This window comes from Sinohyriopsis cumingii, chromosome 6 (assembly GCF_028554795.1).
Source record: "Sinohyriopsis cumingii isolate HCF-2022 chromosome 6, ASM2855479v2, whole genome shotgun sequence".
Lineage (NCBI taxonomy): Eukaryota > Metazoa > Mollusca > Bivalvia > Unionida > Unionidae > Sinohyriopsis > Sinohyriopsis cumingii.
In genome coordinates, this window is record NC_142966.1 from 80,231,551 (window position 1) to 80,257,556 (window position 26,006).

A 26,006-nucleotide genomic window follows, 5' to 3' on the forward strand; every position below is an offset into this window, starting at 1 on the left:
GCATTAGATGCCAGACATGTACTAGAAAAAAATAATAACAAAACTGCAAAGCTTTGTGAATATTTATTAGACTTACTTGCGGTGTTCCATGACTGCATGCTCATTAACTTTTACTTATTGAACATACATGATTTTCACACCTTGGGATATGAAGTTTTGGTAGATGTACATACACATTGTTGAACAAAATATAGGGAGAATTTTTTATATATATATCTGAACTTTTTAATTAAAAAAGATCCAAAAATAAATATAAAATAAAAAGGTAATTAGTATATATACCTGTTTGCACCTACAAGTGCAAGACGATAAAGATACATGTGACTTGATGCTCATAATAAAGTTCAGACATTAATAAATGTTTTGTGTCTCAATTACATAAAATAATTAAAATACAGATAATTTAAAAGCAATGTGCAATTTTCATTTCTTTTCTCAAACAATTCAGCACCGAAGGATCTTTTGCTACAAAAACTGTATAGCACTTTAAGGGTTACATGAAAAAATATAATTCATTTCTATATCTGACTGGCATTTTGTTTCTCCCGATTCCCCAGATATATATAAATGCAATAATCAAATATCTTATCATTCTCACTAGACCGCAGTGTAATACATAATGCAGTTGGCACTTGTGGATTCCGACTACTGCATTATTATTACATGTTTGACTGGTTTTTTTTTCTTCACACAACTCCAAACACATATGCAATCATGAAATTTTCAACTGTTCTCAATATACCACAGATCAATACACATCAAGGTTGGTATTTATGAATATAAACTACTGGATTATAATGAGATAGTGCTATAATAATAATAAATCAAAGTTCCAGATGAATACAGCAACTGACATAACAGAAACCATATATACTCATATGCTGTGTCCAAATGAACACTATACAGACCTTAATCTGTCATTGTACAATATGGCAGCAGATCAGGGTTTGTATTATTTGTTCAATGATTAGTAATACTACACTGCAATGACCCAGATCTGTCAGTGCATTATGTAATAGCAGATCTGAGTGTGCAGTTTAAAGTGGGACTTGATCTATAAATGTCTACAGAAGGTATATGATTTTTCGAAGTCTTTATCACTGGATCTTAATGCACAGGCTACTGATGCTGTTGTTGCAGGCAAGAAAGGAAACTAAAGTACCATACTCTATTTATTACAAACTAAAATACCATACAATATTTAAACCAAATTAAAGTACCAAACAATATTTAATGCAAATGTGTCTTCTTAAGTGCAAATCCCTATTTTTGGGATCAAAATTGTCCTTTTTCAAGTACACAAGTCTTGATCCAAGTATGACTCAGAAATGGGAATTTACTACTAAAACCTATGTCAAAATATCACATATTTTAAATAGAATATACAATCATGAACACATAGTGTTTTATTCACAGATCAAACATAAATTGTTTAAAAATTAAAGAGTTAATACCATGAGAAAAGATACCATGAGACGGTAAGCCTCTTAATCAAGACTTTTTCCGTATGTCTCAGGATTCATTTTCTACATTTTTATGCAAATTGCCTCCATTATGTAACTATTGTATTTTTACAAAAAATTTCTTTAAAAACACAAGGTTTACTATACCATAAATATAAAGCTATGCAAGATAAATTGTGCTATATATTTGTCCTAGCGATATTTTGCAGTCATACTGGTACCAATTTATACACATACTCAGTACTCAGTGCCAAAGTGATGTTGATGGCTCATGAAAACTCGTATACTATATTACTATGTAGCTATTAACATGATAGAAATATCAGCAAACTGTTGTCTCATTTTTTATGCACAAGATTTTTTTTACTTAAAATAATTTGGTATCAGCTATTATGCCAATTAATTAAATAATAAATGAAACAAACAATGGATGTAAAGATATGAGTAGATCTGCATTACAACTGTGTTTTGTGAATAGAAAGACAAAAGATAATTAAACTCATAACCTATAATCCTTCAGATGTGTAAGTAACCAAAGAATGTCTGCTTCTTCCTCTGTAGAGACCAATTCAAATCTGGGGTCAGTCAGATGTTTGGAGAACATCGGGTTGTCTGTGTAGACCTTAACATTTCGATCTCTTGGAAGACCAGGAAAATCTTGTGACAGGTCTGGAAGTGTTTCATCCACTTTGTGACTCTACAAGGTAAAGAAATTTTGAGAACATTGTTATCACCACCATTTTCTATGCAAGTATTAAGTATAATGGTTTCAGATTGAGAAAAGACAGGAATTTTAAATTTACTACTGTTTTACATTCAACCTCTGGTGATTGGAGATGTATGTTGTAAAGACAGAATATTGTTAAAACTGGAACAAGAAATTGTAACACAAACCCATTTCATCCCCCTTGATACAATGTAGAGAGAAAAGGAAGTATTCACAATAGATACCTCTGTACGAGGTCATATCAATAGTGATGCTAGTAACATCACCATCTCATTACATGGGGTCTGCAGCTAAAGTGTTGATCTCGACACTTACAATCTGTAGTACTAGCTTAATTCTCAGAAAAAAATGTCAACAAACTCAATAATCTTTATTTTTCATGCATCATTTCAAAAGAGTTATCTAATTTTGATCAATGGATAAATACCTGCTTTATTAGTACAATTTTTGTGCACAACAAAAAACTGCAACACAGAAAATATTTTTTTTTATTGAATAGGCACATCTTTTTTCAAGTTACTATTACTGTTCAAATTGGCCATATTTTAATGTAAAAATTAATTCAATCAAAAGTTGTAAGAGAAATCTACTTCAATAATAATAATAACAATAATAATAATAAAAATACTAAACCTGAATCTTCATGAACATCTTTGAAAAAATGTATGCATAATTTTTCTTTTGAAATTTACTGTTTTTCACCTGGCATGGAACTTTTGGGCAAAACGAACACTCACAGTGAAGTATGCTAATTCAGGTTCTTCCTGAATGTAGGAGATACCGGTCATATCAACAGGTCTCCAGGGAATGAGGCGCGCAGATCGAATATCTGGGTCAGTGGTGCCCGATGCAAAATCTCTCGTAACCTCATCTAAATGACACAAACAAAAGATTGTGTCAAATAATGGCAAAACTTCAATGTTATTGTAAGCTTAAAAAATGATTCCTACATTTCCTCTTTTTGTCTGCCTAGGACAAAAAACCATCAAGTCATTTTGCTTTCAATTTAATCATAAAATTGTTTACCTGATTCACCCCAGATTTTGGATGTGCTGTGGCAAAAACTAAATATGGCAGAACATTTGTATTATCTGATACACAAATTTGCAGAGTACTAATGTTTTGCATTAGATGTACCTTTCAGTTTCTGAAATAAATTTATCAGATTTAATGGACTTTAACATAGAACAGCATAAAGAGATATATTCAAAACATTACTTTAAACACAGAAGCAACAAAAGCATGTCAATGGATCTAACCTTATTCAAGCAGTCGAGTAGATTAATGTAGCCATAAAGATGTTACTACTCTACATGAAACATTTAAAGAGAAATAAGCTAAATTCAATAATGACAACAACAGTAACAACATCACTGCCACCAGAAGATATTTGTCTTACCTAATCTTTGCCAAGATCATGAGTATATATTTTTTTCATTTATTACTTCTACTGTAAGAATTCTTTTTATATAAATAAATTTCTTTTAATTTTGAGAAATGTTCATGTGTGAATTACCTGTATCATGCTATTTTTTTTTACAAAAAAATAGATGAAATACTGTATAAACTTGTGTATAAACCCATTTGCATATAAGTGGAGCCACCAAACTGAATAGGCATAAACACTAAAAAGTGCATGATACATGTATAAGCCAACCCAAAAATCCGAGACAACATCACAATATGCAAGTGGAAGTTCTAAATGCATTTATAGCAGCAAAAATTACATGCATACCTCTCTTGGGGTTGGCATGTATTTTTATTAAAATGAAATGGTATCAATTTGTTTGAAAAGTGAAGAAATTTATTTCATTTTGTGTTTACTTATTGTTTTTGCCTAATTCAGATGATAACAAGAACAGAGCATTTTAGGGTTGCTGTAACACTACGTCTCCATTTTGACCCAATTATTGTTTGTTGATGCATTATTCGGCTTGTACACAAGTACATACCGTTATTGATAACCATGTGTACATAAAACATACAATAAATTCAAGTATATTTTATATTATAAACCAAAGATTACAATAGTTCACAAATACACTACTTACCTCCCTTTTCCAGCTCCTGTACTGGCCACAGTAAGGTGAAAGTCAGCTGGCTAGGTGTGTAGTAAAAGGGAGCTGTTTTGAATGTAGGTGTATCCGAGTGCTGGATTCTTGAACCAAATTCATCCATTATGTACCAGATGGGCTGAGCTTCTTCGTATTCCTTTTAACAGATTCAAATACATGTAACATAATATTTATCAAAACTTCAAAAATGTCAAAGAATCACATTTTTGACTGCAGTGAACACAAGTAAATGGTACTTTCAAATAAAGAATTTCATTTAAATTTTGAGGCCAGAAAAAAACCCATGACAGTAACTTAATGATGAGTAGGTAAAAATGCTGGTTATCTCAATATTCTCAAAAAATGGGAGATTGAACTCATTTAATTAGGCATGTTTTGCTGATAAATTGTATTATTTTTGATATAATTTTTCAACTGCTATATTTTCACATTGTTAAACAAACAAACTGAATTAGTCATTGTTGCAATAAAGTATATATCTGAATTTGTTATTTAAGCATCTGTAAAAAATAATTATGCATTATGTAGCACTAAATATAAGTTGTATTCACCTTAGAAATATGTCCTAAGGAATAGGTCTGGTTGTATCTGAAGAAGAAAACATGCTGTTAAGAAAGTGGTAACCTTGATTATATACACTCAAATCGTAAATAATCCCTTCCAAGTCTGTTATCTACAAATGCAATTCCAACAGGGGAAAAAAATACTCTTTTTAAGTTTCCATTGCAAAGATGTTTGTGATGTGTAGGGATCTACAAACACTCTATAATGTCTATATTCTAATCAGAAGAAATGTCATCATTGTAAAAGGAACCCAAAACTGAGCAGTTAAGACTATGAAGCAATATTTCCACAAGTCTGCGTGGTGACACACTACGTGGCATGTTCCATGTAGACGATCTCTGTATCATTAAGATATATAATTATTTTGTCTGAACTTTAATTAATGAAAACTTTTCCATTTGAACTTGGAATGTAATTCAGATCTTATCTTATATAAGGTATCTTATTTCAATTAGTGAAAACAGATTCTTAGCTGACTGAGGTTCAAAATATAAACCCTATGGTCAAATTAAACTTACTGAACATCACATCTAATGTTTGGTGGCGAAGAACATTTCTTGGCGCCAATTGAGTATAAAACTATAAAGTGGCAATACCATCTCCCTGGATATTTCCATGCTAGCAGATAAGCTCATCCACCAAATTGTATGAAAGTTTGATTTCTATTTTATAAAGAATTGTTTGAAACGACCACTCCCAATTCTTAACCAAATGTATAAGGCTGGCACTGTTGGTATATCATGGAATTAATACCAAATATCACGCTGGTCATAAGAACTGGCTGCCTGAATTAATCCGTAGTCTGACAGTAATCAAAACAGACTACATATAAACCCTCTTAGGGCTGTTCCATTAAAACATTCATGGGACCCGGGGACGGCACCTTTAAAAACATATATGTCAGGGTAGTTCAGTTTAAAATTCCTTCTGTCCCTGGTTGTTTATTCATTAAAATTGCTTCTATTGGTGGTTGAAATAATTGGCTCTGGAGGTCTGTCTCAAAGTGCAAGTTAAATGTAATACAAAAACATTCACTTTAGATATCCCATCATCAAATTTGTAATTTATTTGTTCTTAAATTTAAGAAGTGTGCGGCCATTTGACCATGTATATTTCATAATTTCTGTTATGTTAAGGTGGTAGAGACTAGTGAAAATCCATTCATTCAATCATAATGAATGTTGTTGTAATAAACGCTCATTTCTGAAGGTCAAAAACCATTACAACACGTACTTCTCCTCATCCAGTTAAATCAAGATAACTGACATGCACAGAATCGACGATGGGGGCAGATTTTGCATTAGTTACCTCGTGTTAATTGGTTGAAGTAGTGTATAATGGTTTTCATTTTTTTCCTCTTTTTTATTTTGCCAACCGAAACAAATGTTTGTGTGTAATGGAGTCTCCATTGGAGATTTTAATTCCAGCATGCAATCATTCCAAGCCCCAATAGATCATAACGATATTTTGGAATACAGCTTCCCAAAATTTGAATATTTAACGGTTATCAAAGGAAAAATCAGATTGATGATGCTTTAAAGCTGGAATGGAAGCAGTGCACAGCATTGGCATTACCACTGTATGTGAGTATGAATTATCTTATGTGACACTTTAAGTGAACTAGTTTGATTCAGTTGTATTAATTTTGCTTAACTACTGTGACAGTTTAAAAGAAATAATGGAACTATTGTGAAAAGTGGTAATATATGGAAAGGAAGTTAAAGTTATGGAACAAAAATAAGAAAATTACCTTGAAACCAATGAGTTGGTGAATAATAGATCATGGTCCCCCCCCCAACCTCAAAGCCAACATGGGCCAGGCACCTTGTTCCAATGCCCTGGTGCTAAATCAATAAATAACCAAATGATTTCAGCACTCAGCAGTGTAATAGAAGAAATGGTTTCATTTAGATTCCTAGAAATTCCTACTGTTCATTTGAGTGTGCTTCCCTTTGGAAGACTTCTTTTTTACAAGTTTCAAGATATGGCTGCTCCCTCTGTCATAGCCTAGATGATACTTTACTGCTTTTTTCTGACAGAAATCCAAGAAGGTGTCAGAACTGTTATATCAAGAATCATCGTGGTGGACCAACTGGTGATTTTAGTGCAAAACAACTTCTATTCATGCTGACAAATAAGGTACAGAAGCTGAACTTTAGGTTATTGAGAAAGAAATTGCGATCAACAAAGTAAGTGCTGCTCTTAAAAAATGGCCACCAAATTGAGTTCAATATTACATGATGCAGAATGCAGTAATCCAGAAAGCAGCCAACGGGTACAAAGTTAAAGTGGTTGTTTTAATATGATGTTAATAAATTACACAAAAAGTTTTCTTTGAAGGATTTCCTAAGTACAACATTTACGAAAAAAACTGGTATGTATATATATCTCAACAAAAGTCTGTATAGAGTTACTCTGATTACACTACCAATCCAATTGGTAAGGGGATTCATATTTATAATACAAAGGTGTTGAGATGGTTTTTTTCAACTGCAGGTAGTTTTAAAAGCCATGCAGCTTGTACATTTAAATGTTATGTCAAATAGATAAATTTCAATGACGAGTGCATTATTTGACATATATTTTAATATCTCGTTCACTTCTGATGAACTGTGGGGTCACATTTTGGTATCACAACATGAAACATAGTTACAACACTGGTAGCCATGTTTAGAGCACTGACTGATTATTTACAGGATTTAGGTATGTTTGTGTTAGGGGTTTTCTCATATAGTTCCAATTTTTACTAGTGCTTATCAGTTCTTTTATTATTTTACAGGTATCTTCCTCAAGGCATTATGATACATAAAGGGATGTCCTGAAAAAGTTACAAGTTTTAAAATGCTGAAAGAAGAAAGATTTACTGGTTCTGTTGTTATTTCTGTTAACTTTGTTTAATCAGTTTAAATTACAAGAGTACATTTTAAGAATTGAAAGTTTGCCATTTATTGATGTTTATAGAATTTCAGATTGAGCATTGGTCACTGTTGTACATTTTAATGTCATACATGTAACTGAAGTCCCAACATGTCATTTATCCTAAGCATTCAGTTTTTAAAATCACATTTGCTGCCATGAGCCTGTTGCTATGATCTAGGTACATGTCCATGTATTTGTGATATGTAAGATGACAAATGTGGATGTAGATACAAGGGTTAGTGTCAACACTGCTTGTGTTAGCTTTCTGTTTCAGATGGTTGTTGTTGTTGTTGTGGGGTTTAACGCCATTCAGCAGAAAATAAGCTATACATGCGGCCAATATTATTGGTGGAGGAAGAACCTGGGAAAACACCGGAAAGAACCACCGACCCACGAGAAGCTACTGGCAAGCTTTCTCACATACCCACATAGGCCGTGTTTCAGATGGAGTTGTCATGAACAATATATTGAGTTCTAAGTTTGTTGGTTAACTTGACTGGGTCTCAAATTACACATGGTCATATACATTCTTGACAAACTTGAACTGAAGTTTGGACAATTTATTGTCTTTATCCTGTTAAAGATTGGGACACAACATTTTAACACTGATGTAAGAATTCATTTTGGGAATATATTTTGAAATAAAGATTTTAAATTGAATGCTGTTTTGAAGTATTATGTAGACCCCTTCCCAACTATAAATTATAAGCAGGGCTCATACAGAATTCTGAATGATAAATTCAAAGAATTTTCCCAAACATTCAAAGACCACAAACATAGATTTCCAAGACCTATTTTCACTAACATTATGTTATGGTGCTGACTTCCTTTGATGAAGGGTATGTTGTTTTTATTGAAGATTGTAGCTGGCTTGCTTTGATGAAGACTGCATGTGTTATTGAAGTTGCCGCCAAGGCCAACTTTGGATGACCAAACAAATGCACATTTATTATTGTGGCAGTAATGAAACTGAATGGGTCATCAAAAGAAAGAAACCAGGAAAACTTGACTACATCGCAATCTAACAACCATGGACAATGTTATTTGTGATTATGGAAAGAAATTAAAATGATTGGGTTTATTTCAATTTTCACAGACTTTTTTAAAGACCTCAGGGTAATCTGCTCGATTTTCCCAAACTTTCAAGGTCTTGAAAATGCTACCTCATTTTTCCCAAACTGCGAAAGACCTTCAAAGACCATAGGAATCCTGATTAGGCATACAGAGCCATGCATAATTTCATAGAAATGTTGCATATAATGTAGATCAGTATATGGTGACCTTATAAGTTGTCTATCACATTTTTCATCTGCTACAAACAGGATTATTGAGTGGTCGTAGAATAGCAATTACTGCAGAGGAGTGACTGTCCATGCTAACAGCATTTCAGATGCGCTAAATGTTTTGGAAAAAGAGAAGGCATGAAAAAAAATGTAGACATTGTAGCAATCCTGTATGCATGTCATGGTTTTGCAGTATTCACCTAGGTGTGTTAAATACTCTTTCTCTGCAGCCCTAACAACTTTTATAAGCACCAGTCATCACTCAAATGTACCAGTTTTTGACTCTCAGCCATGAATGTTCATACTTAACAAAGCCTAATGTTGCAACGAAACATGCTGACCAGAAATATTAACTCTGACAGCCAAATTTAAGTTTGTATTTTATATTGAACACTTTGGCTATCTTTTTTCTGGCAATGGGCCCAGCCCTTATACACTATGACTAGCATAAACATAATGACCCAACCAGAGCTCATCTGCTAGAGATAGTCATACAGAAATGCACATCAAATTAGAACTATAATCTTGAATACAATGTTTACCAAAGTAAAATAAGTGCAATTTATAAACTTTAATAACAGTTACATTTATATATACACAGGGTTTCCATGATTTTCTGACATAAAATAACAAGTGTACTTGTGTACCAATCTGATTAAAATCAAATCTCCACTGTCCTATGTGAAGATCTGACAGTGACTGCTTAAGGGTCATGTTCTGGCGACCTTTCAATTTGCCAATGGAGATTCAGCTTTCAAAAATTTGAGTGGCTGATAAAATTAGTGACTATGGTAATACCATAGGTCAACAGAACATAACCTCTAAGCTAAAACTGTCAGATATTCATGTGGGACAGTGGAGATTTGATTTTAGTCAGATTACTTCAGGTACATGTTTTGTAAAACAGGAAAAGTTATCAGCTTTAAACATTACAAACAGTTTGGTTCACAGGAAGCACAGAGCACAAGACAGTTGGATAAAATAAACAATTTTGTTGAGATATTCAAACGGTAAAGACTTTATTACATTCTTGGGTAAAGTGGGGTTTTTTTTGTTAAAAGGTCAAAGTTTAATTTCCATCGCCAAATTCAAAAGGCTTTGTTATAAAGTTTCTTTGTTACCAGGTTTAATTGGTTATGAGTTTGATGTTAGTATTGTCCATCAGATGAAATTAGCTCAATTATACTATTTTTATCACCTGACATGCTGAAGACAGGTAAACAAGGGCAGTCATTTAAATAACAAAAGCACAAGAATAACATCTTACTCATAACATTAATTTAAAACTGCATGTTGCTGATTCATGAAAATTGCACATTGCTTTTAAAGCATAAATAGAAATGTTTTTGTTTTTGTACTTTGGATCCAATAATTTATAAATTTACCTTTACACTGAATAATTGAGTACAGCTCATACTGACAGACCTGATTATGTTTATAAACTTCTGCAAGTCATTCAAAAATGTGTGAAAAAAACAAATTTCAGATTAATAAAAAAAAACCACGACTATTAACAATTTTGATCCCTCCAAAAAAATGAATGACTAAATTACTTGTTAAGTTATTGAACAGAGACATTTCAACACAAAAGTGATTTTTATGATTCTCTGGCTAGCTGATTATGTTTACACTTACTGATCCTGTAATACATGTATATATATCCCCCATATAAATTCTATCTGTGGGTGATTTTGTTGTTCAATAAATTCTGTTACCATCTTAGGGTGGCTACCCAATTTCAAAACTGCCTTCCCCCGGGCCCATATATGTTTTAATCCAACAAATGACATCGTGATAAGGGATAAATTCTATATCTCATGGGTCCTAAAGTCCATTTCAGCACAGTCTTATATATGTAGCCTTAAAATTTTCTGAAAGAAATATTTCAACAAATTAAAAATGACAACTACAAACCTTGACAACATAAGACATCGGTGTTTTTGAGCTAGTAAGAAATATGTTTATAGTGGATGACAGCAGACATGGAGATTTACAAAGATGAGATGTCATCAGCTGGAAAGAAGCCTTGTTTTCTTCTTATTACATAACATTTGTATTAATAAAATCCTCCAAAATGCCCCATACAGCCTGCGTCTCTTACTGCCTCTGTCAACTAAAATCCAGCTCCTGGCCTTCGTGAGTGGCTTAGATTTGAAGCCTGGCAGAACATGTTTTCTACTAACAGGAGAAGGGGTGAAGGCGGCCCACTGGCGCTTTAAAACCAGTTGCTTCGGGTAGATGGGACTCGTAAACCTTGGATGGTAGCTCATCTAGGAGAAGGAAAACTCCAATTCCAAACCTCTGCTGCCTTGTGGCTATACCCACTCATGGGAAAGGCTAAGGGAGTAAACCCCGACAGAAAATCCGGAGATGGAGTCCCTAAGGCGGTATGACATTGACTTCAACGTCATTCCGGCAACTCCTGCGACGCCGTTGGTGCCAAGCTGTATCGGCATTCGTCGTTCCCTTGGGCACACCAGCTGCGTGGAAAGGGGGTATCTGCTGCATGGGCAACAGCTGATTCTCCATACCACCCTGCTCAGGCTTCATAGCTCCACTGGAGAGGACACTCCAGCGTCATCGTACGGCATCGGCACAACACGAGAAGTAGCAGTTTACCGGTTCTAAGTCAAAGCTCGATTGGCGTAGAGCTTGGCGCCAGGGGTTACTTCTGATGGTGGGAGAGATCACCAGGTCTCACTGGACAGCTACCGCCCGCCTCAAGCTGGGCAGCCCCCACTCAGTAAGGTGCTGCCTGCCATGGCCTGCCTGCTTCACTGGGTGAGTGGAGCTTAGAGAACCATCTCGACAAGTGGGCCACAAAACTCTGCACCAGGAAAGACTAAAAGAAGAAATAAAAAGACTCCAACTCTTCATTTTGCAACCTGGAACATCAGGACCATGTGTCCTGGATTGACCACTGACCTACAGCAGATCGACGATGCACAGAAGACTGCCGTCATTGACAGAGAACTCTCCCGACTGAACATCGACATTGCCTGCCTCCAGGAGACCCGACTGGCTGACAGCGGCACCATCAGGGAAGCCAATTACACATTCTTTTGGCAGGGGAAGCCCTTGGATGAACCTAGGCAGCATGGTGTAGGCTTTGCCGTCAAGAACACGCTAATTGCCTTCATTGAACCTCCATCATCAGGTACTGAGAGAATCCTTACCCTCCGGCTGTCAACATCCTTAGGCCCGGTCAACATCTTCAGTGTGTACGCCCCAACCCTCTGCTCCATCTACGAGGAGAAAGACAAGTTTTATGAGGCTCTGGATCAGGCAATATCCAGTATCCCCAACAATGAAAGCCTTTACTTACTAGGAGACTTCAATGCTAGAGTGGGAGCTGACCATGAGGCCTGGTCCACCTGTCTCAGCTTTTACGGAAGGGGCAAGATCAACGAGAATGGTCAGCGACTGCTGGAGATGTGCTGCTCCCACAACCTATGTGTGACCAACACTTTCTTCAAATGCAAGGAGATCCACCAGGTGTCGTGGAGACACCCACGTTCACGCCACTGGCACCAGCTAGACCTCGTCATCACCAGGCGTGCAGAACTGGCCAGTGTCCTCCTTACCCGCAGCTACCACAGTGCCAATTGTGACACGGACCATTCCCTCGTGGCCAGCAAGGTGCGAATATTACCCAAGAAGCTGCACCACGCCAAGAAGAAGGGTCACCCACGCATTAACACCTGCTGTGCAAGCAACCCAGAGAAAACACAGCAGTTCATCAGCAAACTGAAGGAAGCCCTCACCAAAGTGACACCTGATGACACCATTGACTCCAAGTGGTCCCATATCCTTGACTCTGTGTACAATTCAGCCATCACAGCTTACGGGAAGAGGGAGCGAAAGAATGTCGACTGGTATGAGGCAAACTGGGAGGAGATGGAGCCCGTGACTGAGGCAAAGAGGAAAGCCCTCCTGGCATACAAGGCTGCACCTAGCCCCAGAACACTACAAGCCCTCAGGATTGCAAGGAATAACGCCCAGAAGACCGCCCGCCGCTGTGCCAACACCTACTGGCTGAACCTTTGCAACAGTAAACAGACAGCTGCTGACACCGGGGATACAAGAGGAATGTATGAGGGTATCAAAAAGGCGACAGGCTCCCCCAGCTACAAGACCGCCCCCCTCAAGTCCAAGACGGGTGAAGTCATCACAGACCAGGGGAAACAACTGCAGCGATGGGTTGAGCACTATCTCGAACTATATGCAACCCAAAACAATGTCACTGGAACTGCCCTGGACGCCATTCCAGACCTGCCTGTCATGGAGGATCTAGACACACAGCCCACCCTGGAAGAGCTCGGAAAAGCCATCGATTGCCTTGCCTGTGGGAAGGCTCCTGGAAGCAATGGCATTCTGCCTGAAGTCCTCAAGAGCGGAAAACCAGCACTGCTCCAGCTCCTACACACACTCCTCTGCCTTTGCTGGGAACAGGGATACATCCCACAGGACATGCATGACGCCAACATCATCACTTTGTACAAAAACAAAGGAGACTGTAGCGAGTGCAACAACTATCGGGGCATCTTCCTCCTCAGCATCGTCGGAAAGGCTTTCGCCCATGTTGCCTTGGCGCGCTTGCAGATCCTAGCCTCCCGCGTCTACCCAGAGTCCCAGTGTGGATTTCGAGCCGGCAGGTCAACTGTAGACATGATCTTCTCACTACGTCAGCTGCAGGAGAAGTGTCGCGAGCAGCAGATGCCCCTCTACATTGCCTTCATAGACCTGACGAAGGCGTTTGACATGGTTAGTCGGAGTGGACTCTTCAGACTCCTGCAGAAGATCGGCTGCCCCCCATGTCTGCTTGCTGTCATTATGTCATTCCACGAGAACATGCACAGCACAGTGTGCTTCAATGGTGCAACATCTAAAGCATTCCCAGTCATCAGCGGAGTCAAACAAGGCTGTGTCCTTGCACCGATGCTCTTTGCCATCTTCTTCTCCATGCTTCTCCAGTACGCATTCAAGGACTGCAGCGAGGGAGTGTACATCCATACCAGGGCTGACGGCAAGCTGTTCAACATCGCCCGTCTCCATGCTAAGACTAAAGTCACAGAGGTACTCATCCGTGAATTGCTCTTTGCCGACGATGCAGCTTTGACATCACACATGGAAGATGGACTTCAGCAGCTGGTATGCTGCCTCTCCCGTGCATCTAAGGAATTTGGACTGACCATCAGTTTGAAGAAAACGAATGTCATGGCACAGGACACAGACTCGCCTCCCTCTGTCTCCATCGATGGGTACAATTTGGAAGTTGTCGAGAACTTCACATACCTCGGGTCTAACATCTCCAGCTCACTCTCCATTGATTCTGAGGTGGGCGGCAGGATTGCCAAGACAGCAGCAGTGATGGCCAGACTTAACCAGAGGGTCTGGAACAACCCCAACCTCACAGAGAAGACCAAACTGCATGTCTACCAAGCCTGCGTGCTCAGCTCACTTCTCTACAGCAGCGAAACATGGACCACCTATGCAAGACACGAGAGGAAACTCAACAGCTTCCACCTGAGATGTCTGCGGTGCATTCTGCACATCCAGTGGCAGGACAAAGTACCCAACACAGAGGTTCTAGAACGCGCCAACATGAACAGCATGTTCTCCATACTCAGCGAGAGGCGCCTTCGCTGGCTCGGCCATGTCAAGAGAATGGACCCAGGTCGCATTCCCAAGGACCTGTTATATGGGGAGTTAGCAGAAGGTGCACGACCAACTGGACGACCACATCTGCGCTACAAAGATGTTTGCAAGAAGGATGTGAAGACAGCAAACATCAATGTCAACGACTGGGAGAGCTGTGCAAACAACCGTTCCAGCTGGCGTCTAGCTGTCAGGCAGAGAGTTCAAAACGCAGAGGAAAAGAGACGAATAAAACAAGCTGAAAAGAGAGCTAAAAAGAAGGATAAGCAAAAGCGTACTTTGGAGCTACGCCATCATCTCCCGTAGATGGACGGATGCCAAGATTAATAAAATGACTACTTCATGGAAATATTTTTTACCAACAAAATATGCTAAATCAACAACTGAAACCTTTTATTATTTCCTTGTTACTGATCCAAAGAAATACAAATTAACCGTTAATGTGCATCTTGGTCTGCAAACAAAAACCCTGAGCAGTTGAAATTAATAGTAAAGCTAGTCATACAAATTTAAATTGTCACTAAAACTTGCTTAAGCTTCCCAAGGGAAGTAAAAGTTATTAAGCATTTACTTCTGACCTGTTTGACAGTCTGCATACAAAAAATGAAGCAACTGTTTACAAAAGTCACAGTGCCAGTTTTACTATCCACCAATTAGTGTCACAATTGTATACATAACTCTAAGCTCAATGACAACTTACAATTACTGTGTAAATATTGACAGCATAGAATGTTAATGTATAATCTGCAAAATATATGCTTCTCAAACTTTACGGAAGGGCCGCTGATGATCACTGTGTCTGAATTAATGTTTTTTCAATAATGGCCCAGGTTGTAGACTTAAACAAAGGTACTGGGTCATGATGTTGTTGTGCTATGTACAAATCTGTGTTATAATGAGATGATTCCCCTATATCAGATTCACAGCACAGTAAAACTTCCTTAAAACAGTCACTATATGGACCTAACGTTTGGTCCATGTAAGGATTACTTAATATGAGATTAGTCTTGCCGGAACAAGACTATGTGGCCAATTCATGGAAATGCTCAGGTTACAGTGATTGATAAGGAAAATCATCTCAATGGGGCCACACAACTGTCCCTGTGGAGTTCTCCATTATCTAACAACAGTCTTATACATCATCTAAAAAACTGATTAAACTATAGCCTTTCCTTACTTCCACATTTCATCCATGACTCCTGTAATGACTTCATCCTGCTCTTTGCCCTCTGTGCCAATACCCATCAAAGCCGCCATTCTTTCCAAGAGCCTTGGCATTCCTTTGAGTTGTACCCATGCATCTCTAACCCTATATGTCCAGGCATGGTCAATCAGGTAGATGCTGTATGAAGAGAATATTAATGAATTATCTTCACTCGCTCACAAGTCGAGTCCAACTTCAAACTGCACAGGACCAGATCTGCCATTGCATAATGTACTGGTAGACCTGGGTCAATGCAGTTTGTTACAGTAGAACAAACAACACAGAGCCTGATCTGCTAGCAGATTATGTATGGAAATTACAGTAGTATTCCTGAGCGTTGACATAAGAGACATTGTAATACAATGTCATTCCACTTATAACTGTACCTCCTCATACACTGCTCAAGATGCACAAAATCTAATAGTTTCTTCAAATGACAACTATGTGCTAGAGAAGTTTTATTCTGGGTTTCTCCACCAGAATCATTGAGTGACTGCCCAAACATACAATATACAAAAATTTAAATTGCAGTGCCAGTTTTAAAAGGAAGATATAAAGTCATACAAAATATTGATAAAAATAAATCCCCAGCAAACATTAGTATAGTTGTATTGGGTGTTAATATAAACAATCAGACTTTTAAAAAAATGCTCCAAAAAACCACAAATTTTGTCCCCCCAAATATTTCTGAGTTTATACCAATGACAGATCAAGAACATCATATTGTTTCATTACAATGAACCCTGTGCTCATTCACATTTTTTATCACATATCAGGCCCCCGGAGGAAGTACTGTGAAATCATCAGTTTTTTAGCTGTACCCATTGTCAAGGCATATGCTTACTACAGACCATATATTTAAAGAACCAATGAAGAATAGGACTCTTTCACATATCCATCAGTTTAAAATGTATTCTAACAAAACTACTGTATACTGTATATACCTGTTCACAAGTTATGTCCAACTGCAAACCATACAGATCCAGATCCACTGTCACATAATGTTTTGGCAGATCTAGGTCTATATGCTATGTGCAATCAGTAGAAGACCACAGATCCTAATCTGTGAAAGCATTATGCAATGACAGATCAGGGTCTTTACTGTTTGCAGTTGGACTCAACTTATAAGCCAGTATATATGGTATATGCATGTAAAGGGTTTTCAAGTGCATCAGTACTTAAAGGCTAAGTTATGCTAATGCTCTAGAACGAGCTGCTGTGGTGGACATAATGTATGTCAGATTTTTTAGGTTCCCAAATTTTGAAAATTCGGACATACACTTTAAACTTGATGTCAAGTTTGTCAGTGCTTACCCAAAGCAGGAAACTAAAACAGTGTGGGTTCATGATAATAAATGTTATTGTATTAAAATATTTTCATCAGCCAATCAACACCCCAGACAGATGTTGGGAGGCAATTTGGGATTCCCTGTACAAACAATCAGCCATTCATTGATTACTAACAATCAGAACAACAAAAGTTTTAATTGATTTATCGCATATCATGTCAAGGAAGCCGAAGGCTGGGTTACTACAACAAGGCAGTTACTGGAGAGGTAACTTTCTTTGAATTTCGTTTTTTGTGTGATTTATTGTGTTTGTGCCAGTGACAACACACTCATACATTCAAGTAACATGTCAGAAACTCCAGTTACAACTTTAGACTGCATACACCAATCCATAAAATGTTTTGTATACACATTTATAAAAATCAGTTGCCCTCAAGAATGCCCTACCCACAGCCCTCAAGAATGCCCTACCCACAGATATCCAACAGCCCGTTCAACTCTGCAGGTAGTCGAACAGAACATGCCCAGTTGGAAATGATCACAGAGAGTTTATTAATATCCAATGTACTACCGAAAGAGAGTGTTTGCCCTAACAGCCCACATACTGCCTCTCGCAGCAAAGATTTCAGACCAGAACAAGTTTTCAAAAACAACACCTACCCTAGTTATTCAAAAGGCAATGATCATACATATAATAAGGGCAATGATATACATGTAGATTTTATGTAAGATTCATGGACATGTCTTCAATATGTAATGATCTGTTGCAGGAATGTTTTACTGTTAATAGTTGTATTATCCTACTGTGTAGGATCTTCACACTGTATGCCATCCTCAACCGTCACAAGGACATGCCACTTTGGAGGAGTTTCTTCATCTTCTGACTCCTCCATCACCATCTGAAAAGTGTCTCCAGCATCAAAAACCTGCAATTCATAGTGCTAAAGGTTACTTGAAGTAAAACTTAGGATTTAAGAATATGGAATGGCAATAACAAATTTTGAAAGGAATGGATACGATTGTGATTTTACAATTTTCTCTTTTTTATTTTCAATATCAAATGTTCTTTTTGGATTCTAGTAAATCTATATCAGACCTGTGCTGAACTACTTTCAAATGTAATCAATGAAAGTACAATTTATTTCAGACAATTTTGATTGGAATTACAACATTTCTTACCATTGGACAGAGTAATTGATTAAATTATCTTCTGTTTTGGAATGTAATCACAATAGTTTGATTACTTTCGTTCTTCTTTTTTAAAATCACAAAAGATATTAATCCTGGGGGAAAATAAGACATGTCACAGTCAGTTTGTCCTTTAAGTATTTCATGTGTATTGGAGTCTGTGATTTGGATTTTTAATGTAACTTTAACAATTTTTCAGTCATATCGCTACGATGTCTGCAGTGTGGCAGTTTATAGTGATGTCTAGCACTGGGGCATGATGCTGCAGACAGTCCTAACACTAACCTCTTAATGCTGAGTGCCAAGCAAGGCAGCTGTTAGTACCATTTTTGTAAGTCTTTGGTATGACTCGGCCAGGGATCGAACCCACAACCTCCCGCATCCAAGGCAGACGCTCTAACCACTAGGCCACCGGAGCGGTCCATGTGCATTGGACCCGGAAGATCAGTCAATATTTCGTGAAAACAGGGGTTAAAAAAATGTCATGGAAAACCTCAATATTTTAGACCCCAAACTCCCTATTAGGGCAAGATATGCCCAATTAGACAATAAGGGACTGTAAGTGGTGAAAAGTATGTGGTTTCAACAACTGAGACATTGAGTCAAATATGGGTTAAAAATTTTTAATTTAAAAAAAAAAAACATCAAATAAGTTTAAATAAAAAACACATACCTGCACAACAATACTAAATTGTCACAATAAAGGTAACAAAAAGAACAAGGGAAGTAACATTTTACATTGTAATCCAAGCTATTTGGAAAACAGCATTTTAATCACTTGATTTTGTAATCTGACATGATGATGAACTCTAATAATATTCACATCATGAGATATTCATTACACATTACATGTTCAGTCACTTGAGTCACAGGATGAAAACAACCATTCTGAGTTAGCAAAATCACATCTGGCTGCTTGATACTGATGAAGCAGCTGATTATCTCCCCTTGTACTTCAAATAGCAACAGGATGCAGGTTTATGCAAGTCCACTTGGATTTTAAAATGTATACCGGATTGGATAGCACAGACTTAAGCTGTACAGATCACAGATTAGGCCGTTTTAATTCAAGTGTAGCAAGAAATACAATGCACATAAAACACGATAAATGCTTGACATCATATTTTATATGTAATCATGCTTGCAGAAAGGCTCTTTTAACCAACCATAACTCAAGAGTAAAAAAAGCTAAAGGTGTACATAAAAATGGTCAATATGTGCAATAGTGTGTTGCAAATAAATCTGTCTGCAATAATTGCAATGCTTCATGTATAAACAAGATTAGATTCCAAATAATCAATCAATTACAGGTTTGGTGGCCGATTTATTTGACTATGTACAAATCAATTATTTTGAGGAATCTTTTTCAAAAAGTACTTGCATACCTTCCTGTCTGTACCCCCTAGTGATTTTAAAAACAAAAAGAATCAAGGACATAAACAATGCACAAAACTTATTTCATTCATCAATTTATAATTTCTTACCCGAGTGTTTCCAAAGGGCCCCAGAAACTGTCATGTTGGCATTTCAAATCAAATGGAAGTTTCTTTAATAACATGGTCACTTCATTTTAATGGGTGAGTTTATATTTTCAAGCAATTGATGTGATATAGTTCACCATCTTTGATATTCTCAATAATTCTGTACATTTTACAGTTATATCTCTTTGAATATATGTATACAAGAGTTTTTCCTTTTCATTTGTTCCAATTTTTAAAGAAATATAATAGACACTGGAAATATTGGATGCAGACAACAGTTGTGACCGAAATGGGCTGTTCTAGAAACAGAAAAGTAGAGTGACCTGTCTGTCTGCTTGTTTGTTTGAGATTTTGTTCGTTTTTAACTGCCGTTTAGCTGACCCATGTTATGGAACCACTGGTGACAGTCAGGCTAGAAATTATAAACTGATGAATGAAAATACTAAATTCTGTGCATATACCATATTCTTATCAATTACGTAGAGAAAGCTGATAAATTATCTACAATTATTGAAACATTGCTACAAGATAGTTTGCACTTTATTTGGTAACAGGCCAATTTGGATCATGGCTGATTCAATCAAGGCCCAAATTAAGGACCAATCTGGACCAAATACTGAGCTGATTCAGACCATGTGAAATATTATTAAGTCTCATCTGGGATTTAAAGGTGACATTTACCTTTATTTAAAATACAATATTTCTCATTACTTCCCAAGTACGTTGAACAGTTCAATATGCACTTAATGAAACAAAATCCTGATTGCACAAGTGATTATGGGGTTGTTATATATAATGATTTGAAGTAACATAAGACTGTTTATCTTGCATCAGCAATTTAGTACATGTAGTTAAATATTTTTAAAGCAGCTCATTCAGCTTTGTACAAAACTGAAATAGTTTATTTAAATGAGGAAATTACTAACACTGACAAAAACTGTAAAATCAGGGCTCATGCAGTTATTGTTTTTACTATACATATTGGTCTAAGTAAGTTAATGCTTCTGTTAGATTTATTTAGAATTTACCTTTATTAGGCATGCTGTAATCTATAACATTAGTGCTAAATAATACATACAGACTAAAAAAAATTAATTTGGATCCTGTCAAATTTAAGATTTATTTCAATACAATATCATACATCTTTATTCTGATAATCTTTGTGGACCTCATCATAATTAAAATACAGAAAATGATAATGTAATGAAATTGGCTGTGTTTTCTCTGTTGAATGATGAAATATATTTTACCAATCTTGCTTTGAAGCACAGTATGGTCTGATTATGTCAATGCCTTTATTATGTACATTTAGAATGTATTGTTATACTGTGTATTGTACTAATAGTACTAAATAAAACATATACTAAAGAATGAAGTGTAGTCCTGTAAAATGTATGATATAGTTCCATGCAATATCACATGTCAATATTCTCTTAATTTTGTGGACATCATAAGATGAAACATTTTAATAATCTTTGGTTTAAGCACTATATGTTAATTTTACTTCGCTGAATTCATAATGAATCATTTAATGTTATGTAAATTAATAACACTGAAAATTAAAATCAATGCAGTTAATTTGTTTTTGTATATATATGGTGTGACCCCGCTATAGCATGCTCCGTTATAACACGAATTCAGATATAACACGGTTATGGTGTGGCTCCTGAAATTTCATTTACATGTATTTTTCTCGTACATGAAAAAAATCTTTCCTAAAAGTACCAAAAACATGTAAAAAGTTTATTACCATTTTGGGGAAGAGATCTCATATGAATAATACAAGATGATCATAGCATGGCTCCTGAAATTTTATATGTATTTTTCTCGTACACAAAAAAGTAGTAGTTTCTTCTTAAAAGTACACAAAATAACGTGTACAAAGTTTATCATGGGATTGTGTAGGGCTTCGCCAATGTCGCAAACTTGGATTTTTTTCCCCTTATTGGCAACAAAAATATACCATCTGGTGATTTTTTATTGGCTAAACTGTTGGCTGTTTAAACTTGTATATACAACCATTGGTTTGGAGTGGAGAAATTCAGCGGCCTCATGAAAGGATGCCATAAAATGGATATAAAATGCACTGAAATTTATCTACTGTTACATGAACAAATTCTTTGCCCATACTGACAAACCATCTTAATAGTGCATTGTTATATCATAATCTGCTTATGTTGACATCGAGCACGCGTACTGTATGTTGTGAGATATCTGCTTTTTGTGGTTGACATTTCTAGTAGTGATATCAACCGGAGGAGGCATTATCTTGAATTTACAATGTATTTTTTAAATGTATTTATGCTATTATTGAAAGTGGATATTGTACAAGAGCAAAAATATTTTTGAAAAAGCATATTTATTATCTTCAATAATTTATATAATAAAGCAATGGAGAAATTAACATGGTCCATAAATGCTGCCATATAACTTCAGTAGCTGACTGGTGGAGTTCCATGTCTCAGCACAGGACTTCCACATTGCCATAAATCGTCCATGGCACTTCATCATCTGTTTACATTGGTATCTCCTGCGTTTACCTTATGATAACATCTTAAATGATAACCATGTGCTTATTACTTTTTTTTCGTCATTGCATCCTTAATTAATCTAACTGCAAACACCAAAAGTGGGATCATTTGACCATGAATTGACAAAACCTGTTTGACCAAAGCCGCTATAATTCAAGCAATTTTAATGCCATTGCCAATTCACTGAATAACATATTTGAACATAAAATATAATGCTGACTTTGCGATAAATGGTTACACAGAAGTAGTTATTATATTGTATATGTGTATTAATATACAAAAATATACATTCAGAAATCAATATTTAATGGACTTAATGTGTGCTTTAAATTAAATATGAATTACTAATTGAAAGCATTTATACTGGCGTGATTTATGAAAGTTTTCTTTATTAAAAGATTGGAAAGTTATTCTGGTTTTAAAAAATCTATATGTGATAGTTCATATCTATTTAAATCTGATTTCGGCCATACATTTGTTAGCAACCATCAAATGTAAATTAAAAACTGAATATCAACCATTTACATTATGTATGCGAAGAGAGTAATAACTACTAAGATAAATCAGACAGGTGTGTTCCATTATTTTTCTTTTAATATTTCACATGGTCCGAATAAGCCTGACATTTGGACCGAACCAGCCCCTAATTTGGGCCGAATCAACCAGGTCCCAATCAGCCAGCATAATTTTTATTTTACCTCTTCCTTCAGTTTACAGTACAAAGCATTCCAGTACAACTCTGGTACACCGGAGTTCCGAAGTTGTAGTCCGTGAGTAGCGACAAATTGTAAGAAGTCACTGACATCTTTATCTTCTTCTGCTTGCATTTTTGACACTGTGCGCCAAACCTTCAACAAAACTGTACAACACGTGCAATGTCCATGTAAATAACGGAAGTATAGCAGTAGTCTCCCCACTTTTCCAACGTGAACCAGTTATTATAGCATTTAGAAAAGGGCGATCAGCCTTGTTTAATTTAACTCAATGATCCATTGAATACGACAGCTAGTATGTAAAAATTGATGTCAGTAAGTCACATAAAAGAACTGATAATAAATATTATTTTTTTGTCAAACGTAATAACTAAGTTATTTATCAAATTTATTGTTATCAGTTTCTCCAGCAAGGGGCCGGTTATTGTAATGTTATATTTTGTAAGCGTCTATCGACTATGATCAATTGGATGTAGAATTTGAAATTTGTACATGTATAAGAGGCATAGTAACTTACTAGCTACGATGTTGTAGCCTCAGTTTGGTTTTTTGTGGTTGGAGTAGGAGTACTAATATCAGTACTAAGTAACTTACCTGACAAATATTGTTACCTGCTGGGGATTAGACGACAAGAGAAGACATTCGAATTTAACCAAATAGAGCGCATATTCATGAGCATAATGTATGAATGTATTGTATTTAGAAGCATTAATTGATAGGCAGAGTTCAAATCCTAGCTTTGACCTCGAATTTCAACTTTAACTGGTTCGTATCGCTGGAATAGTGGAGAACTCGCCTTGGGATAACTCTCCCCATGGAGAACTTGCCCCTTGAAGTAATCATCCCAGGTGTCAGGAGGTCGCCCCAATGATCATAGATACTAATTTGGAGGTGTCGCCCCATGATGGTTACCGCTTTATATGATCGCCTCTTGAATTATTCATTTACCTCGTAACTGAGATTGTACTTCATGGGGATTAACATTTATAATCATTGTCCTGCAAAAACAATAGTGAATTGAGTCATCGATATTCAAGTAAAAAATATTATGTTGGTGGGTGGAAATTTAATGTGCAATTCCCCTGAAGTATTTCTTTAATATAAAATAAAAAAAAATTATAAATGAAAGTCGTATACTGGTTGTAATAAAATACAAAAATTACAGAACACAAAATTGTCTATATTTATTCAGAGAACAACTTCGGAGTTTGTTGTATCACGTGGCTACCACAATTAACATGTGCTCTCTGCTTGATGAATTTGACTGGCCTGATTGCTGCAAAACCAAAGGGTTTCTTGTCATTGTTCTCGAAATAAATATGTTGAGAATTATATGTTCTTTCTGGTTTTAAAAAAGGTATATTTACTGCTCCGGTGGCCTAGTGGTTAGAGCGTCCACCTCGGATGCAGGAGGTCGTTGGTTCAATCCCCAGCCAAGTCATACCAGCGATTTACAAAAATGGTACTAACAGCTGCCTCACTTGGCACTCAGCATTACAAGGTTAGTGTTAGGACTGGTCGGCCTGGTGTCGCCCCATGATGGTGTCAGGATAATGTGACAGAGTGGGACATGATGCTACATGTCTGCGGCATGATGCCCCAGTGCTAGACATCACTATAAATTGTCACACTGCAGATATCGTAGCGATATGACTGAAATTTTTTAAAGCTACATTAAAAATCCAAATCACACACACACACACAAAAGGTATATGTCTTTCATTTAATATAATTGAACTTTTTTGTACAACAACATTAAAAAGGAGTTTGTTGTTGATATCACTTGACTATTGGACTCCCAATACTGTTGTTGGAGATTTGTGAAGTCATCTGACTAGTAACACAAATGGCAAGTAGCAGCAGGGAGGGCGAACAGACCAAAGCAATTTTACCAGTAAACCCTTCCAGGAAACTATTCCTCGATAGAGGGCTTATTTCGACGAAATAAACCCTTCTATTCAGATCATAGAATAAAAAAAATGTCCCCAAAAATTCGGAGAGTCTCTCCTCGAGAAATTTTTCGAATTTCCCCAGGGATGCAATGCATTTCCGCTGGCAACTTGGTTTACTTCAATAAATCTGAAACAGTTTCCCTGGCGATGCTAGCATCGCTCGCGGGGTCGTCATTGAGCAGGGAGGGCGAACAGACCAAAGCAATTTTACCAGTAACCCCTTCCAGGAAAATATTCCTCGATAGAAGGCTTATTTCGACGAAATAAACCATTCTATTCAGACCACAGAACAAAAAAAAATATCTAAAAAAATTCGAGAAACGCTAGCGTGCGAGAAATGCTTCGACGCCAAGGAAACATTTTTATGTTAACCATATAATGTATCAAGTCCGATACGGTATCGTGTCCGCGGGTCGTGTAAATTTATTGTCACAAATCCGTGCGCGATAATTAAATCGCAGGTTATCAAATAATGGCAAATATCGGAGAAGCACTCACAACTAGATTGGCACGACAACGACTAGCCGCGATTAAAAAATTTATTCCGGTCCATGATTCCGTCAAAGAAAAATTAAAAGCAAGACAAGAAGCGCGAGTTGAGTTTGCAACATCTGCGGAGGAATTATTTAAGCCTATTACAGCAGCTACTGGTGAAGTCAAAACTGCAATTGTAGGAAAACCTGATCCTGCTGACCCTACCAAATCAAAACAAGGGTTACTTCAAGCAATAGAAGAACTTAAACAGCAACAGGCAGATGCAGGTGCCGCAGCTGATCCAGGTGCCGCCGGAGTAGTGACAGTTGCTAAGGAAACATTTATTAATAAATTTACCGAAGATGGTATTACTGAAATAAAAAATATTCCGCTTACTAACGTAGATGAGCTTAGGGAGTTTTCTGCTTGGATTGTCTTAAATTATCCTAACCGGCAAGATTTTCTAAAACCAGGAGCTGGCTCGG

General features: G+C 36.7%; 1 protein-coding gene across 2 annotated transcripts in view; it reads right to left on the reverse strand.

Moving 5' to 3' along the window:
* LOC149797305 (tubulin--tyrosine ligase-like protein 12) overlaps positions 1 to 23,343 on the reverse strand; it is a 45,520-nt gene extending 22,177 nt beyond the window's left edge. The window contains exons 1-7 of one of the 2 annotated variants that reach the window (XM_089962023.1): positions 23,081 to 23,343; positions 17,987 to 18,108; positions 15,867 to 16,031; positions 4,817 to 4,853; positions 4,242 to 4,401; positions 2,928 to 3,061; positions 1,970 to 2,160 (exon numbers count right to left, since the gene is read on the reverse strand). In XM_089962023.1, the coding sequence (XP_089818149.1) occupies positions 1,970 to 2,160; positions 2,928 to 3,061; positions 4,242 to 4,401; positions 4,817 to 4,853; positions 15,867 to 16,031; positions 17,987 to 18,108; positions 23,081 to 23,209 (938 nt within the window). In that variant the 5' untranslated portion in view covers positions 23,210 to 23,343. Of the gene's footprint in view, positions 1 to 1,969; positions 2,161 to 2,927; positions 3,062 to 4,241; positions 4,402 to 4,816; positions 4,854 to 15,866; positions 16,032 to 17,963; positions 18,109 to 23,080 lie in introns of those variants that run through there. The other variant, XM_089962025.1, reaches the window with a different exon arrangement.
* Positions 23,344 to 26,006: the final 2,663 nt, after the last annotated feature.